Raw genomic sequence first — 19,044 nt, 5'->3', positions numbered from 1 at the left:
GATAGAAGAATGATAACACTACTTCTACAGCGGCCTTATGACAGAAAAGGTATTAAGGTAAGACGCAGGTTCTGAGTCGCAGATGTGTGAGATTGACTGTCAGAGAGGCAGCATTTGCACAAGAAGAAACTATAGAAAGAAAAAGTTACCTATCAGAGATCTATGGACTGAGCTGTACTAAAGTCAGCATAACTACACAGTAGAAATAAATGGGTCAAGGCACCCGAACAAGGTACTGGACATCTATGTAATGTTTACTCTGAACACACATTTACCCCATTTGTTCCTCAGTAACTTCACATACAGCAGTTAAGGCAAAATGAAAGGGACATTTCATGCATGTAGATATGCTGTAGATAGAGCTGTATATGGAGGACCAACTCCGCCATATTTAAAAATAAATACAGAAATAAATAAATGCTCAATAAATAAATGAGCATACAATTAATTGCCACCAAAAATACAATCAACAAATAAATGTAATTAGAAATTATATTATAATGGCAGCCAGAAATGTTAAAAGGGCAGGCAGAAAGAAATAGCGGCGAAGAAATAACTAGGGTAAAAAAATACAAAGGAAGAATAAAACAGACAAAAATATGATAACATGCACATAAATAAATACTTAAAAATATAAGTAATTAAAAAATGAAGTTGAAGATAATAAATGACAAAAAAATAAATAAGGTAAATATTAAAAAGGCAAAGAAATAAAGAAGCCAATTAAAATAGTTATATACCTTTATGACTAGCTGTATAATTTAATTTCTACCTACATTTATTTGTTGTTTGTATTTTTGGTGGCAATTAATTGTATGCTTATTTATTTATTAAGCATTTATTTATTTCTGTATTTATTTTTAAATATGGCAGAGTTGGTCCTCCATACTGCTGTATCAACAAATCAAGAAAAAGGCGGGTTCTGTATGTTACATCAAAATCTCCACAAATCTGAAAAGAAGCAACATAAAAATACATTTTGCTTGTGAGTAGGTTCATACGGGTCATTTCTGGATAATAATAATAAAAAACAACAACACTGCTTCATATTAAGCAGGATTCACACCAGTATCACATTTTTAACTTTTAACACTTTTGGTTTTATTAAAGGAAATATCAGATTTTCTCAGGTGCCAAAACAAAATGTAAGATCTCTGTAAAGGTTCACCAGAGAGCATAACATAAAGTCACCATGATTATAACAGCTGAATGTGGTGATTTCCATGTTGCTCAGCAAAATGCTTCACAACTTTATTTAGATCCAATGCCTTTGTGTGTTTTGATTTGAGTACAACCAAACTTAACAGTCTATTTTCTGTCATAGTTGACCGCAAATATGTCTTAATGAGCCTGAGACGTCAGGCCTAACTAACATCATAGATAGAGAAATAACGTTCTGCAACCTGATTTTTATCATCTCAAAATCAGCATTGCAGCTATGCTAGCAACATTGAGCTTTCATTATGATTTAATTTCTCAATAGATAGTTAATCAGTTTTTACCTGTTTCATCCTGTGTCTCCTCTCCCCATCACCCCTGTCTCCCTCGCTTTTCCCCATTCGGTTTTCAAAACAATCAGTCTCAGTCGCTCTCGTGTCATCTCGTGCTGCATTCACTGCACTGTCAGACATTGGAAATTAGCGGTCGTAATTCTCAAATGATCCATAATTTATAAGCCTCGCCACCCCTACAGCCAACTGGGGTGGCAGCAGGGGTGGCAAGGCTGTCATTTAGGGTGGCATTTGCCACCCTATGCCACCCCAGTAGATCCGCCTATGGAAGTTAGGGATGCACACTTTTTATGCTCACATATTGTCCCTTAACCATCTTTGTGACAATTGTTCTCTGGTTGTTTGTTAATGTTTGTCTTAGTAATTCTATAAACATACCACAATGTCTTAGTTTAGTCGTGACAGCTTTCTTTTATTGCATAAATATTTTTTGCTTTGCACCACATTTAATCTGTCTTCTGTGTTATGCCATGTGCCATGATTGTGGTTTTGGACATTTGGAACCAGTGTCTGTTTCATCTTGGCATGATGACTGGAGAAGATAATGCAGTTTTGCAGAACTGCTAAACAGACTTTTTGCACCACATTTATCTTGAGTTTCAGGACTTACAGAGCCAGACTGGATGAGAAAATCTCCTAAGGATCCCTTGGTGTAAGCCACATGGACATAAAATCCCACATTTGCTGTGAGCCTGCCGTGCTAAGCTGCCACTGGAGTGAGCGGGTTCGAGCTGTGATTGACACTCCATCAGACGCTCCTCTGGCTGTGATTGGTTGTTTTGACTCGTCCCGAATTATTCTTTCCAGATTGAAATACAGGCAGTATGCGGGACCAATTGAAGCAGTTTTTTTCACAGGTTACATATCACATGTACTGCTGTCTGGGCATAGGGACAGTTTTAGCCAATATGACAAAAAAGTGATTTTTAAAAACTTACAGACTTCAGCTTTAAACACTGATATAACATCAGTGTTCATGTGTTTTTTTCGTGGAATCCTCATGTCTACTCGCTGCTAGCTATTTCAAAGAGGGTAAAGAATCATTTAACTAAAAGTTACCGGTTCCTGATTAAGCAAATCATTTAATAAAACATTATCTAAATACATTTTTATTCACCTCATGGATTTGCACTGTGAATTAGTTTTAAAACATTCAAATTTCTCTAAATTAGTGAAAAGCTAATTTGATCATATTCTTCCAGATTAACTTTGGTTTTCAAACAAAAAGGCAAATCCATCTTAAACTGTACAGTAATATACTTTTCAACCATGTTCCCTTCCTCTTTATACAAAGTAGTATAGTTTAGTAGAGTTTCACCAGTTTTAAGAGTTTTTAACTGAAATATGTTTGACTTGGAGCTTAATGATTTTTGTTAATAAACTCTTATATTTTGAACAGAAGTTATGGTGAATTGATTTCATGTATGTGCAGAATTATCTGTTTGGCCATGATTTGAGCTTGAATCACTCTTTCACTTATTGTTCTAACACATGGCTACTAGGGTGTGTTTTCATAAACAATATATGACAGTCCGAATAATATCTGATAAAAAAAAAAAAAAGATATTTGCCACCCCTACTGGGATGGGCAATAAACATCTTAAAGTATCAGAAATAATAATAATATGAATAACAGTTATTCACGACATTTGTAAAAGGGGACCCCTGCACCTCAACTATGTCATAAAACTGGCTGCAGTTAATGTTGACGGCTCTTATGAACATGTTTTATTCAAATACAAATATTTTGTGTCTTGTTAGATACTTTTTTGCTGATGCCTCTCTTGTACTACAACATAATTTACTTTAAAAAAAAAACGCTTATCTGATATGAGATGGAAAAAAAAAGCCTACAAACTGTTTCTTGGTAAAAAAAAAAATAAATAAATAAATATATATATATATATATATATATATATATATATATATATATATATATATATATATATATATCTGCATATCCTCCTTCCATAAGATAGCATGTTTAGGTCATCAGCAAATGTTTTATTCAATGCTAAAAAGATTTTAACTCGGTTTTTCCAATCATTTTAGTCATGCAATTAAATTTGTACATGCTTTAAAGATTAGCTTTGCAGTAAAATCAACTTTCCTTTACAGGTTTTTATATGCTCAAACGTTATGAAGGGAAAACCTTATCTAAGTTTGTCAGATTCAAAAAAGGGGAACTCTTGTTTTTACCATAGCACAAAATGGGAACTGGTCACAAAAATGTTTTAGTTTTTGCTAAAATGCATGCATCAATTGTTTAGTACTTGCTAAAAATTTGTAGCCTAATGCTTTTCCTATTGGTTTATTGCCAAACAGTTTATAAACTCTTAGACTGCTTGTATGCAAAGCATCTATGAATTCTATTTGAGGATCAAAAAATATGTATCCACTTCCTCTTGTCTCAGAATATCCCACTTTAGTGGGTAGAGAGCAAAAATGCAGCCGCCAAGGTCATACATTTCCAAGTTATCTTATACTAACCAACATGATTCAGTAGCAAATAGTTAAATCGTTTCTTCAAATGAAGCCAATGAACAGAGAGTGAAGAGAGACTTCTTAGAACTATTTCCTTTTATAACAAAGAGCTGATCACCCTGTCACATGACAGAAACCCAACACATTGAGGACTTTAGACATGGTGAGAACAACTTACTCAAGTTTTAAACTAAGCATCACAATGCAGAAGGAAGTAGTTTTAAGTGATTTTGAATTCTGCATGCCTGTTAGTGCAAGATATGCCACTTTAGGTACCGGTATCTCAGTCTGGCAGAATTGTTCAAGATGACAGAAATACAATTGTAGATCACATAATCACTCACTTCTTTCAAGGTGAACAAAATACATTCTCGTGATGCACCGTATTTTGAATGAAGCAAAATATAGCACCAGGTGTTCACTTTGACAGCTAAAAACAGAGGAGAAATTTTTCACAGGTTCACGAAAATCAGACAAAAGTCTGGAACAATGTTACCTGGATATTTCTGTAATGCTGATGCTACTCGATGGTTGTATTGAAGAAAGCGTAGATCAATCTAGTCCACATTGCTTATGATGTATACTTTCATCAAATTAGATTCACCGTGTCAGAACACTGAAATAATTTCTTTCATGAACATAAAAATTAGTTCAGTGTCATAGTCTCAGCGCTGATGTCTTGTCTGATTACACATTTCACAGACCTGCTTGGCTCTGTCCAGTTCTCATTACCCGCTCATCTGATCCACCTGTATCTATATAACCAACCTGCAGACAAGTCATCAGTTTCAGATTAATTTGAGCCATTGATGAAACTTATTCAAGCGTTCTTGTGTTATGTCTACCTGATCCTGACCTGTTCTCCCTCTCGATCTCTGAGCCTGCCTGTTTCCGTCTGATCTGCTTGCCTGCCCTGTCTTCTGACTCCTGGCTGATCTCTGTCTGATTGTGTACCGACCGAAACCGTTTCCCCAACCGCTAAGTCTGCCTGCCCTAATTTCCAGCATGCTAGCCACACTCTGTACTGTACCTAGAACTTTGACCCAAATCCATCCTGGATTCTCCTTTAGTACCCCTCTGACCATGTCACCGACATCGGTTTTGGCTTCGCTCTCTGGATCATCCTGCCTACATTTGTCTGCTCAGTTCTGATCTCCTGCCTGTTCTGCGACTACCCATATATTAGTGTTTGAGACTCTCTGTGCACCGACCGCTGTGCAGCGTTGGGTTCCAGCTGGCTGGAGCCATCATCTATCTCTGGATTCGGACTGAACTATAAGACCAGGTTAGTGACTCCCACGTTTATTCTCATCCACTTCCAGAAAGATGTGATCACTAACCTGCTATCTCCATCCACAAAGGTTCCCGCCTTAGATGCCGACGCTGCTCACTTTGATTCTGTTTTCAATAAACACTGTGTGAAATCTGTTTGTCCACCTTGAATACTGGATCCTTCAGTTCTGAGCCTGAAACAAAGTACTTTACGGGCCCTCACTGACAGATCTCTCCCAGTAAAGCACCTTTAGGAACTTCAGATCATGCATCTTAGAAAATAAGCTACCAAATCTGCAGCAACTGATTGATGCTACCACTTAATCTTATGCAAAATATCCGACAATGTTTCTATTTTGCTCAGTCTAAGACTTAGAATTCATTTTAAAACTGGGTCTAAGCTGACTTGGGAAAAGTTGTTCTTATAGTAGACAGTATGTTATTTCTTCAAGTTTTTAATGTATCTATTTTATTTTATCTTTTTATAAAATATCTACTGAGCCCTTACTCTTTAGCCTAGTAAACTAGCCCCACCCGGCAGCAGCCAAATCATTTTTGCCTACACCTTTCATCTCACATTTAGTCTGGTTTATTAATTTAATTTGAATTGTTGGGCTGCTAATCCTAAAATTGAGGGAAAAAAAATATATTCTTAATGCTTTTAAGGGGTCCTGACTCAGTACATCAGCACAGAGAACCTAGTTAGCTACATGTACCAGAAGTATTTTTCTCAGCCAAAGGTTAGTTTAAGATGTTTGGAAATTCAAAAAAAAAATGGTGGCAATTGTTTGTCTTTGGATGTGTCAACTGGAAGTGTGTAATTATTAAAACAGTGAGAGAATGGAAATCTTGCTCCCTTATTTCAACATACCCAGGGCAAAAGGAGTCAAGAGAGGTATGTGTTGCTGTGCTTCCTGTCTACCTAGGAGGGAAGAAAAGTCGAGTAATTAGCAAAGTGAAAGCTGGAAAGCTCTCCTTTTTTAAACCTAATCAGTTATCATAGTAAATTTTCAGAATACTAGATACATAAACTGGAACAAAAGTAACTAAACTACATGAAATCTGCAGTGTATAGATGCAATTGTGATAGAATAAATTAAGAATCAGTATATATGATGACTAAGAATAGTCATCACCATGACTATTGAAAAATAGGTCATGAGATGGGGATCATACCCACTATCCTCTTGTGACCAAACATTGATAATTAAATTAAATATCTACTATAGCCCCTTTGTTCAAGTGAATTCAAGTGAAAATTCCCCCAAAAATAGTTGAAAGAAATCGAAGAAATATTTACAGCACTTGCATGAGGGAACGGGAAATCCAAAAAATAGGCTTTAGACAGCTAGTAAAACAGGAAGGAAGAGTGGCTTGAAAGTTTCTAACACATGCATATTATTTGGCTTGAAAACCATAATATGCTTCATGGGGGTATGGGGCTATCAGGAAGAAAGAAAACTATAAACTGATATGAAATATTTTATTTTTATCTTACCTTTGTTTTCCCTCATGGTCAATTGTGTGATATCATTTAATGTCGAACAGCAATGCTTTAAATTTTTAGACCCAAACACCATTAGGAATTATGAAAAGGATCCAAGGTTAAAGGTTTACCTACTACATGCAAAGTAGCACAACTTTAAATGCCTACTAAAGGTAACCATCTTCACCTGCAATCTTCTTGTAATCAGTGTGTGAGAATAAAGGGTCAGTGATATTCTTGGTTACTTTTTAATCCTTTTATCCCTCATTCAGACTGGCACTGATGTTACTGGTTTCTGATTAATGAGGCAAGAAAATAAACGTAAAGAGAAAATCTGTGGCAAAAAGCATTTGAACTGTATTAAAGGGATGATAAATATGGCAAAAAATGGAAATATCAATCAGCAGTGTTCAAACTTTATTAATTCATTAAAATTTCCTCAGCAATTGTCAGAAAAATCTGAAGGCAAATAAAACTAAACAAATAACGCTGTTCAGTGTGTAGCCTTTTGATCCTGGATCCTTTGGGTAATTTCTCTTGGAACTAGGATTTAAATACAGGGCATGTAAACCTATTAGCACAACTGTAACATCCTTACAGTTTTGTTTTTTTTAATGTCCACTATGGAGGAAATGAGATGTACTGCTTGATGATGGCTTGTATTACAATAATTGGAAGAGACAAACAGTAATAATAAATAATGGTTTTTCAGCAGGTATGGATTCATCTGGTAACAGTTGCCAATTCAAGCCCCTGGTATTGGTCAGACGGCCCAACGTCACAAATAAATGACAGCCTTGCTTCAGCAGCGCACAGGGAACCTGTGGCTACGATGTAGCTTCCACTGTTAGTGTGTGAGGGTAGGTGGTGTGAAGCGATTTAGAGACTTACAAGTAGAGGCCATTTATCACTTCCTTAATTCTCCTTTTCTTGTAGATGCAGCGATAAATAACAATACAGAAATTATTCATTAAAAATCTTGTATCTGTATGATTTTAGACCAACACATATGAACCTTTACTGTTGAAACTATATAAACTAAACCTTAAGCTGTCAGAACTCTGTTGGCATGGCTGATGAAAAAAAAGGAAGCCTGATGCTTATTTTGGGAAAGAGTCTATTGCTTTTGCTCAATTATTGAAAAAAGATCTCATGATGTATAGTGAGGTGTGGCTGCTTATAGAGAAAGAAGGAGGAGTGAATATAAGAAAAAGAAACTAATGGTATTTGCATCATATCATTCAGACAGGAAGTGGTAAGCCACTGCAGTGGGTGCGGGGGTTGCAAACGCAGAGACGCCTGTACTGTGCAAAGGTTGCAACGCTTTGTACAATCGGATTTTTGAAGAGCATTGCAAAAAGAGCTAAATCATCTATCTATCTATCTATCTATCTATCTATCTATCTGTCTGTCTGTCTGTCTGTCTGTCTGTCTGTCTGTCTGTCTGTCTGTCTGTCTGTCTGTCTGTCTGTCTGTCTGTCTGTCTGTCCGTCTGTTCGTCCACCCGTCGATTTATTACATTCTCCACATTAATAACCGCAGGGAAAGTCGGTGAAAATCATTGATGCCAGAATTGCAGCATCTATCTGCATAAAGTATAATAATTTTTTTGTATTTTGTATTTATTATTATTATTATTTTTCTTCTTTGCAGGGCGAAATTAAATCATCACGTGAAGTGGATGCAAGCAGAATGTAAAAATCTGTCAAATGACACATGGATTGACAATGGGATTGATGCGTACATTAAACAAATGACAAATGCCACATTGTCCCCTGTTATTGTTTACTGTTTTCCCCTGTTATTAGAAATTTGAACATGACATGTTTTTTTAATAATGGTTAACGATTGCAACCAATGAATAAATGTGAACCTCACAAGGGGTTCATCTAATCAAAATTTAGTTTGCATTATCTTTATAGATCCTAATCTGTAATTTCTATGTTTTCTTCTTTGTCCAGGCAACGTAATGTTATAAATCCTGGCTTTGTTTTTGTCTCTAGTGCACAGCACAGTTTTGATGTTATTATGGTAAATTATATAAAAATTAATTATGTGGAAATTTAAGGTAATTTATCAGCTAAATATTAAAATTTAAGAAGTGTTTTGCATTGTTCCCTGGGGAACACGCAAAAAAAAAGTAGAATAAAAGTAAAATTGATGTCAAATACATCCTTATTCCTGTAATATTTAACAGACCAATTTTTTAACAAATGACAATAGATTTGATATGTTTCCCAATAGTTACTGTGTAACTAGAAACTAGTTACAAGGAAACTGACCCTTACTTTGATGTGTTTCCTTTCTACGTTCATAGTCAGGCTACATCGTCATACGGAAGAGGATTAGGCCCACTGGAAAAAAAAAAAAAAGTAAACTTAATTTTAAATATTATTTCAGTTTAATTTGGGAAAAAAGTCAGAATTCTGACTTTAATCTCAGAATTCTGACTGAACTCTGACAGCTAACAAGCCATGTCTGTTTTAGAGACTAGCTCTATTGTTTTAATCATCTTCTGCTCTTCCATTAATAAAATGGCATGACCGGGGATCCCTCTGGCACGTAAAAATTTGCCTAATTCCCTCATTTTCAACCAATGTTACTGGAACTCCCAAACAATTCGCATCTTTTTCAGTGAAGCTGAGTGCTCCCATATCTCTTACTTCATGGTGCCCAACTACTAGCCAGAATTCTTAGATTAAAATCAGAATTCTGAGATTAAAGTCTGAATTCTGAGTATTTTTCCCATATTAAACTGAAATAAAATTTAAAAATTAGTTAACTTTTTTTTACATTTTTTCAGTGGCCCTAATCTTACTCTTCCATTTCGTCAGGTTCTCTCATGGGGGTAAATTTGCATAACAACCTCCCCCCACCTTATCAGAGAGAACAAGATGCTAAACCATGAAAGAACCTCATAGTCCAATGTTGAGAAGAACAACTGTAAATACGTTGTTTTATCGTGAAAATATCTCACTCTGTTATCTTCGAACACAGAGATGTTTGCTGTGGTTTCTGCTGCAGCAACCACAGTCTTGTATGCTCTGTAGCCATGACACTTAAGAAAAAAAAAAAAAACCTGACATGACCAAGATTTCATTTCTAAATACAGTTTCGGTTCTTATGGTACAGTTATACTGCACAGGGTGCAGTTGGAGTCTCAGTCATGGGGCACACTCGATGGAGTAACTTCCTCTTTTCTCTGACAATTGGTGAGATGTCTTTTTCTTTTTTTTTCTGTCTTATCAAAAAATTTAAATTTAAATTTCTAATCCACTGTAGATGTGCAATTTGAGCAGATTAGAGTTTAAATCTACTGTATACGAATTATCTGATTACACTTTGGTTTTTCACTACAGGTGTTTGTGTCTTAGTCTTGCATCAAGTTGCTTCAGGTCAGTCACAGTCAAAAAGCATACATGCATTTGCTTTAAATTATTTTTATTTTTTTTGCAGCTTCTATTAATACATTTTTTGTAATGTCCTGTTTCTTATTAGAATCTGCTAAATTAGAATTTCCAAAATGCTATGGACTCATTGGAAACGATAGTAAAAACTGTGATAAAGGATCGGACTTCTACAGGGCACAAGCACATTGCAGCAAATCCAACTGTGGTACTGCACTGAAGCCAGAGGAGAAACTCACATCAAAATCACCTTCTCCGTGTACAGGCTTTAATAGTGAATATCATTGTCAATATAATGACACCAACGGCTGTAAATTGGTGTTTGCTGTTTGTTCAGGTAAGTTTCTCAGTTATACTATAAATGATAGAGTATGGTTTAAGTCAAAGGTGTCAAACCCGTTCCAGAAAGGGCCGTGTGGCTGCAGATTTTCTTTCCAACCAAGCAATATCACACCAGACTCCAGTCACCTCATCAAGTGAGTCCAATCTGAACATGATGACTTGATGAGATGACTGGAGTTTGGTGTGCTATTGCTTGGTTGGAAAGAAGACCTGCAGCCACACGACCCTTTCTGGAACCAGTTTGACACCCCTGGTTTAAGTTGACAAAACAGGACTGGGTCCAGTTTGCAAAGGTTTGCACGGTGGTGTTACTTATTTTATTTAACAACTCTTTATTCTCATCTTTTCCAAAGACATGCTATGCTGTGTTTTTACGAGTTTATTGTGTTTCTTGCTGTCTTAATAATACAAACCCCTACAAATCCGTAGTTCCTGTTGGAATTGCACATTTGCAGACTCCCCTAAAATGACGCAAATACGTTCATGATATGAAAAGGGGGTTAATATTGGATTTTTTCAGGAGAAAAAGAAAAGTACAAGAGGGTACAAAGCAGACTGCTTCCTGAAGGATCTTAGGTCCTTCAAGTGTATGCAGCAAAATGCTACATGTCTTTGTCCTTTGTGGAGAGTGTGATCTCTTCTGCCGTTAATTTTTGGGGTAACCCCATCAGAAGGATTGACTTAAAGAAGCTTAACGGGCTAATAGAGAAGGACGGGGTTTGTTCAACACTCCTTAGACTTAGACGATTTCTATTTCAATGCATACAGCTTTTCAACGGTGATCGGGCAGCTTACAACAGTGAACATTACCATTTATAATGTGCAGCAGTGATCAGAATCTAAACAGTGTAGAAGCAGTCCTTTTTTTAAAGCATCTCCAGAGTTTCCTGCGGAGGATGAGGAGAGCATCCTTCCACAGAAGCACCATAGAGAGTATTCTGACCAGCTGTCTCAACAGTTTAAAGTCACGGTGCAAAAGGAATTGATATGGAAACATTCAGGGCAGTGCAAAATAAATAAATATGGTGCAAAATGCAGTAGAACATTGAGTTGTCTCCTATTGAAAGGGATTATGAGAAAATCTTACCATGTTGGTAGTGAAAATATGATGTTTTTCTAGTGTGATGCAGAGCCTTGATTAGAGTTTCAACAGTTTAACAGTCTGCATAGAAAAAAGCTGTTGAAGAACCTGCTGGACCTGAAGCTGATGCTGCAACGCCTCTTCCCAGAGGGCAGCAGGAAGAACAGTCAATGGTGGGGGTGTGAGGGGTGGCTGATAATCAGACATGGGCAATGTGAAGTCAACAAGTCATCTCCACTGAAGCAGGCGAGTCCAATCTTCACCGTGAATTAACCTGTGCAGATTGGACTCACCTGGTTAATTGGCTGGGTAGATTAAATACATGACATGGAGATGACTTGTTGACTCCACATTGCCCATGTCTGCTGATAATGTTACAAGATAAACGGCACTGGGATGAAATGTGTTTTATGGTGGGAAGAGGAGTCCCAATGATCCTCTCTGGAGTTCTCACCACTCTTCTCATGTTCTTCCAGTCTGAGGAGCTGCAGCCTCCACACCACACAGTGAGACAGCTGGTCAGAACGCTCTCTATGGTGCTTCTGTAGAAGGTCGCACGGATGGGGGGGGGGGCAGGTGGGCTCTCCTCATTCTCCGCAGGAAAGTCTGGAGATAGAGAGAACAATTCTTTATATAAAGAAATCTTTTTCATCAGACTGCTGTACGTCAACAATGTGTCCCCAGTCAGAGGTTTTACCAGGACTGCTGTAGGACAGACTGTTACAGAATATCTGTCAACAGCATCTTTAACTTCTTAAAGTAAACCTTATAATAGAAGTTGCAGCATTGAATTTCTCCTTGGGATATTTTTTTTTCTTTATTATGTAAGGTGTTTACCTTCTGCTATGGGTTACAAGATTTTAAAGTTCCTCATAATATTCTATCATTTTAGATATATGTAAAGGTTGATTATCTCTAATGGTTGTTATGCAGAATGAAGGAGCTTAAGATCCCTGTGGTTCTCTATAGACAAGTTTTGCATATGTTACTGTATACCTTCATGTCCATCGAAAGGGCTGTGTGTACTCTCGCAGAAGTGTGTCGCAGTTAGCTTGTCGCAGGTATGACGCAGATATTTTTGATTTATGCCCAATTTTGAAGTGTGGTCTGCGCTATGTCATTTCACGCCACAAGGCAAGACGGACAATCATGGACTAGCTATGATTGTGGGTGTCTGTGTGTTGGTTTGACGAGCTTGTCCGCCATCTACAACCCCTCATCCAACACTGGACGACACAGTTCACTCGTGAGTGTTCCTGAAAGACTGGCCATCACGCTGCATGTTTTGGCTTTGGGTCCAAACCAACAAACCATCGCACAGAGCTACAAACTAGCGTCCTGTAAGGCGTTCTGGATAGTGTCCGAGGTGTGCCAGGCATTGTCGATGGCACTACAGCCAGACAGAGTTTCTGTCATGAGGCACCAAACAGGATATCTACGTTAATTGCAACACACACACAGAAGACTTGGTTTCTCAGCATGAACCAGGCTTTACTGTGTGATTGTGAAGAGATAAAAAATGCTGTGGTTCAAACCTTAAGAACATTTTTTCAGAGAATGTAGCATTTTTCTCACCATGGAATAAATGTGTGTAATTTAGATTACGTTTAAAATAATTTTAGCTTTAGATTAATGCTCCTAAAAGTTTAGGATAATTATTTTGAAATGTTTGTTATACCATTTTACTAAGTGTACTGACAATAACTTTTTTTTATCCCCTTTTGTTTCCAGCTGCACTTCCACAGCCCACTATCTCACTGACACTTCCTAATGGGAAGCTGGTTGAATCAGGAGTTGCAGAAATCCCCGGGGATTCCATACTTTCCTTCAAATGCTCAGTGAACTCAACGCTCAACTCAATTAATTTTTTCCTGATCTACAACAGATCAATCCTTAACAAATCCAACCCAATAACAGGCTTAGCTTCTGTTGACTTCCCTGTGCCTGAACACAAGGGCAACTATAGTTGCATGTATCAAGTAAATCTGAATGGGACATACAAGTCTAAAGAGACAGAAACGATTAATGTCCTTTTTACAGGTAAGCAGACTATAGTGTTGATGCGTTTTGACTAAGGGACCCACATGCCACACCATTTGCTGTAGAATGCTTGAACTTAGCAACTCAATTACTAATGTAAGATTATTGTTTAGATATCCGATCCAGTGCTTAGTAGTTATTTTGCTTCTAAGCCAATTCTAACATATTTCAGCATCAGAGCAAACAAGACTAGACCTAACAATGAATCAAGTAATATCCTTAGGATTTAGATGTATAAAGTTATGTAGAATTAGGCAAGATGCTTAAAAGATGTAATTTAGTGAAGCCTAAAACAGAATAGATTTTGCTCTTTATTTTGCAGCAGTTAACGTTTAAAAGTGGTGTTAGGATGCTACTGCACATCATGGATGTTTGCTGAATTTTTTTCTTCCATTATTGAACTTAAAGAACCATGGTGGAATATGCTGCCCTACATCTTGCCTGCTGGGATCCTGATGCTTCTCCTGATGGTTTTCTTGGTTGTCGGTCTGGTCTGCAGGAGAAGACGACGAGCCAAAGAGCCGATTCCTGTGGTTCTAAATCAAAGTCAGTGCTAATGATGAGATCTCACATATGTTTGATGTTTTATAAGTAGAAAGAAAATATTTGTGGTGTTTGAAAAGCTTATTCTCATGAGAACTCTCATTCTCTTGCACTCCTATTTTCTAGTTACGATCAGGAACAGTTACGCAGAGGATGAAGATGAGGATGATGGGGAAATGGACTACGTCAATGTTGAAAAAATGGTCAACAAAAGCCAGGGAGCCAGAAATGGGGGTGAAAAAGATGGTGGCGCACATTGCTATAAAACATCTCGGTTGGATTATGCTTCTAAAGAGAGGAAACAGCAGAAAAGGCAAGACAACACCAGTGATGATGAGCACGATTATGAAGAGGCTGACCAGGGATGTGCTGCTGCAAAGAGTAACGTAAAAAAACAGAGACACCAAGAGGACAGTGATGATGAGCACGATTATGAAGAGGCTGACAAGGGATGTGCTGCTGCAAAGAGTAACGTAAAAAAACAGAGACATCAAGAGGACAGTGATGATGAGCACGATTATGAAGTGGCTGACAACAGATCTCCTGCTTCAGAGAGTGATTCAGAAACAGAGTCAGATGAAGAGGAGAGCAGTGATGAAGACCACAACTATGTCAACTTAGCAGAGGAAAATGTGGCCACCAATCTAGATGAATCTAATATATATCAAAACACTTAGATGACATCATGAAGACATTACAGCATGTATCTCAGTCACATCTCGTACTTGAAAAGGTGTTGCTTCTGTAGTTTAGTAATGTTGCATTATAGCAGTGGTTCTCAAACTTTTTCTGTCATTCCCCACTTTGGACAAGGGGGAATTTTCAAGCCCCGCCTGTCCCCATCGCCCCAACACAATGCTAATGAAATATGCAACAATCTTAAAATTTTCCAATTTTATTGAAGTAACAAGTAGTATCTAAATACAAACTATCTACATCAAATAACAGCAAGCTCAAAAATAAAGAAAATGAAAATGCAGCTGTGTCAAAATTTGTATCAAGCTCAAAGATAGAAAAAATTAAAGTGCCACTCTGCAATCTGTTAATAAAAGAAAAGAAGTGAAATCCATCTGGCAATACAGGTCTATTTATCCCTGCATCAGTGGCTGCAATGAGCCTGTTTTGCATTGCACAGTTTCTCAAAACGGGGTTGCAGGCTTGATACTGCCACTCTCAAGTCATGCTCAATGTTCAGCTGAGATCTGTATTTTGTTTTCAGTGAAGCAACAGTTGAAAAGCCCATCTCACAGAGATATGATGTGGCAAAGGGAAGAAGAATGCACACAGCTCTCTGCCCGATGAGTGGATACTCCCTCTCCACTCCAAACCAGAATTCACTATTAGTCTGAGCATTAAACCTGAGCTTCAGGGTGGAGTCAGACGTCATTTCAATAAACTGGTCCTATTTATTTAAGATAAAATATTTCAAATTCAGTTATTTATGATCAACCTGCGCCGTCAATCCCGGCGCATGTGCGCTTTATTTGCAGTCTGGACGCTGAGGGTAAACATGCTGTGTCTCTGCAGCGCTGAGAGGGACTCCTGCGATAGCTGGGGAGAACGGGGTGGGGATGGGGGAGGCGCCCCACGGCAGCACCTGCCGCTGGAGGACAAGAAAAGGAACGATACGTGCTTTCACGTAAGAGTCTCCAAAAGGCGCTAATTTGTCGCTAGTCCCTTTTTTTAAAAAGAGTCGCTGGAGGGGTCTAAAATATAGCAACAAAGTCGCTGAGTTGGCAACACTGGGGCGCGAAAGTTTATTCCGTTACAAATAATATGCCGACGTCACGTCAATCATTATTTTGGCACTTCAGTTCCAGGTGAAATTTTTCTCATATCTAATGTTCTTTTAATTAGACTGCATGTAGGCTATTAATGATTACTTTGTGGGTTTGATTGGTCTAAAAAGCGGCAACATACAGCTATAAGGACAGTTTGCTCTCACACATTCTACATTTATAGTCACACACACACACCGGAACTTGGCGCGCCCCACCTGTCACGTCTCAATTCCCCACCAGTGGGTCGCGCCACACACTTTGAGAACCGCGGCATTATAGTGTATAAACAGTATAGTAAAGACAGATCTGCCTTTACAGAAACGACCAAACTTTGAGTTTGGAGAATGTCTCAAAAAGCTGAACTACAGTATATCCATGTCATTCCTTTGTTAGTGCAAACCTTAAAAAGGTTAGTGCAAGAATATGATCTTAGTAATACAGCAAACACTTTCGGAAACATTGTGCACAGATACTTAATGTAGAGCCTCAGGTGGAGCACTCCATCAATGAGTTTATTTCTCTAACTTTCTTATGAAAAAGTTTGAAATAAGCACATACTTAGATTTATATGTAGTAGGTTTGTGTATGGTTAAGAGTTTTTGACTTTATGTGGAACTCGATATAAATTATTTAAATATATTTTTCAAAGACATAACTCAACATTTTTATGACTTTTCCTTTTGAATTGCATTTTGATTTGAGATACCTGTTTATTTTTATTGCATAACTGTGAGAAAGGTAGGAAACTCTAAGCTCGGGTTGTGTTTTGTCATCGCTGTCTAGGCGTAGCCTGTTGTTTTCCTAAGCAACAGTGTTTCTTGCAATTAAAAAAATTGCAAGATTCTAATTCTGAAATAGTCCATTTGTAAATATTTTAAGAGGAAAACCAACTTTGAATGAACCAAGTATACAAAATTCGATAAATATGCACCAAAACTGGACTAAGTTTATGTTAGTTGATGCCATAATCTATTTTACACAGTGTGTGAAATCTAAAACATTTAGGTGAATTAAAAAAGTGAATCCATTCATTCTAGCTAAATACAAGATTGTGAATCCTTTTGTCTGGCAAATTAGATACACTGGTAGACCCCTATAGCAGTGACACTTCTATTTGATAAAGTCCCATTAAAAAGGAAACCCTTTATTGATAACAATTGGCACTCATGCTGTGCCATCACATCAACAACATCGTTATTTCAGAGAAGAACTTTATTTTAAAATAAATTATTCAGAACAAAAAAAGAAAGATGATGTTTGTTTCATATGATTTTAAAATCTTCAAATATCACAGGAAATCTCACATGGTCAGTGTTGCTGACATTTTCTAGCATACTATGCCATTAAGATGCTATGCAGAAAGTTGCATAGGCATTAATTTTTAAATAACATTTAGCACTTTCTAGGATTAATCTAGGCAATTTGTTTCCAATAATCCTTCCATAATACTGCATTGGTCAGGAAATAAAGGAATTAAACACAACTTGGGTACATTTTTGAATTTAAACGGAAATGAATTGACATTACTGAAAGAGGAAATAAGTCTGCTTATTTTAGCGCTACTTCAACAAGAGCACAGTACAGCCTATTCAGTTAATGGGTTATTATAGGCGATGCACAAAATGACTATCTGGTAATAATTAAAATCAAACTTCCCTTTGAGATGACTAAACATACAATTGCAGAGTTATGCTCTGCTGAGAATAAATAACCCTGCAAGTCGCTACAGAGCTCTATCAAGCTCTGGGAAAAAGAAAGATTAAGATCCCCCTTCCTCAATCAGTTAAATTGTATGCATGAGTTTAATGAAATGTTGTCAAATTTGCCTTTCGAAGAAAGACTATCAAGCTTCTCCTCCCTTTTATGTCAGAAAATGTATTTTATTTTCTCTGCTAATCTGAGTGGAGTACAGACTCAATGCCGTTAGTAAAATTTTTTGTGCATATTACCATCAGATTTAATAGTCAGAGACTTGATACCATCCAGTAAGCAATACTTTTCCTCAATCTGCTCATACAGTAGGCACCAGCACCCGTCGTGACGAAAAATGGTTGGATGGATTAATGATTATACACTGTACATAACAGGAAAAAAAGAAGAAATCTGCTTTTTATTACCAAAATTGGATTTCACTTGGGTATGATTAGTATTTTTGCTCAGGGGAAACTCCATATCTCAAGTGATTTGTAGTTATCAATCCAACAATGGTTCTGTCATTGCTGTCAGTTGGAGGGGGAGGGAACCTCCTTCCCGCAGCATGATGCTGCCACCTCCATGTCTCATAGTCAGGATGGGTGAATCATGAGCCAGGCATTAGCTAAAAAGAAAAGTAGCTGCGCTGTGCAGATCAGCTGTTAAAAAGAGTCATTTCCTCATAACTGGCACGCTCTGCCTCACATCAGTTCTCCCCGATTGGAGAAAGACTGTTTGTTTACAATGTTGGCACAGTGCTGTTAAAGTATGAGCTTTCTGGAGGAGGCACTCTTAGCTATTTTCTAACTGCTAGTTTTCAGAGGAGAGGGAGGGACCATTGCTCAGACAGCAGAACCACTGAGGATTACACAAAGATGCATGAATTAGGTGAAATACCACTTTGTGCATCATTTTGATAAAGGAATAAAACAACTTACTTTGCATGATAAAAGTCCCTTATCTTTGGCATCTAATAAGTAGAACTACTGTTTCCACATGGAAAAGGTTGCTCTGTTAATTGCTGAAGCTCCTTAGATAGCATGGACCTCTTGAGTGTTACTCCAATTAGAGAAACAATTAGTAATGATTCTTATCCGTCATCATGAATTAAGGTAACTTCCCTATAGCCATTTTCTCCTAGTTTTTTCTCCTTTCAAACCTAAAGGTACCCTGCAGAACTACTTCAATGCAGAATCTATGATCTTCTTAGTAATTGCATGTGACCCAATTGATCCACCACAATGAGTCAGTGCGAGAGATGCAACTCACACAGCACTCTTGCAGCTTTATAAATGAATAAGCCATTGCTACTTAATGCGATGAAAGCCCCACTTCTCCAGAGCCAACTTCTGTCAGACTTCTTAATCCTTACAGCAGTGCAAAAAAAAAATTGAAGTCACAATAT

At 37.5% G+C, this 19,044-nt stretch overlaps 1 protein-coding gene across 1 annotated transcript; it reads left to right on the top strand.

Moving 5' to 3' along the window:
- The first annotated feature begins 9,888 nt into the window (after positions 1–9,888).
- LOC119796450 lies at positions 9,889–16,794 on the top strand. The gene is made up of 7 exons (XM_038305007.1): positions 9,889–9,965; positions 10,113–10,148; positions 10,252–10,497; positions 13,315–13,623; positions 14,032–14,169; positions 14,293–14,926; positions 16,218–16,794. The coding sequence occupies exons 1-6, from the start codon at positions 9,920–9,922 to the stop codon at positions 14,841–14,843; spliced, it is 1,326 nt and encodes a 441-aa protein (XP_038160935.1). The 5' UTR covers positions 9,889–9,919; the 3' UTR covers positions 14,844–14,926; positions 16,218–16,794.
- Positions 16,795–19,044: the final 2,250 nt, after the last annotated feature.

The sequence above is a fragment of the Cyprinodon tularosa genome, unplaced genomic scaffold, assembly GCF_016077235.1.
Source record: "Cyprinodon tularosa strain WSP-4 unplaced genomic scaffold, ASM1607723v1 ctg55, whole genome shotgun sequence".
In the NCBI taxonomy this organism is placed as follows: Eukaryota; Metazoa; Chordata; class Actinopteri; order Cyprinodontiformes; family Cyprinodontidae; genus Cyprinodon; species Cyprinodon tularosa.
This window is presented reverse-complemented; position numbering and strand designations above follow the sequence as displayed.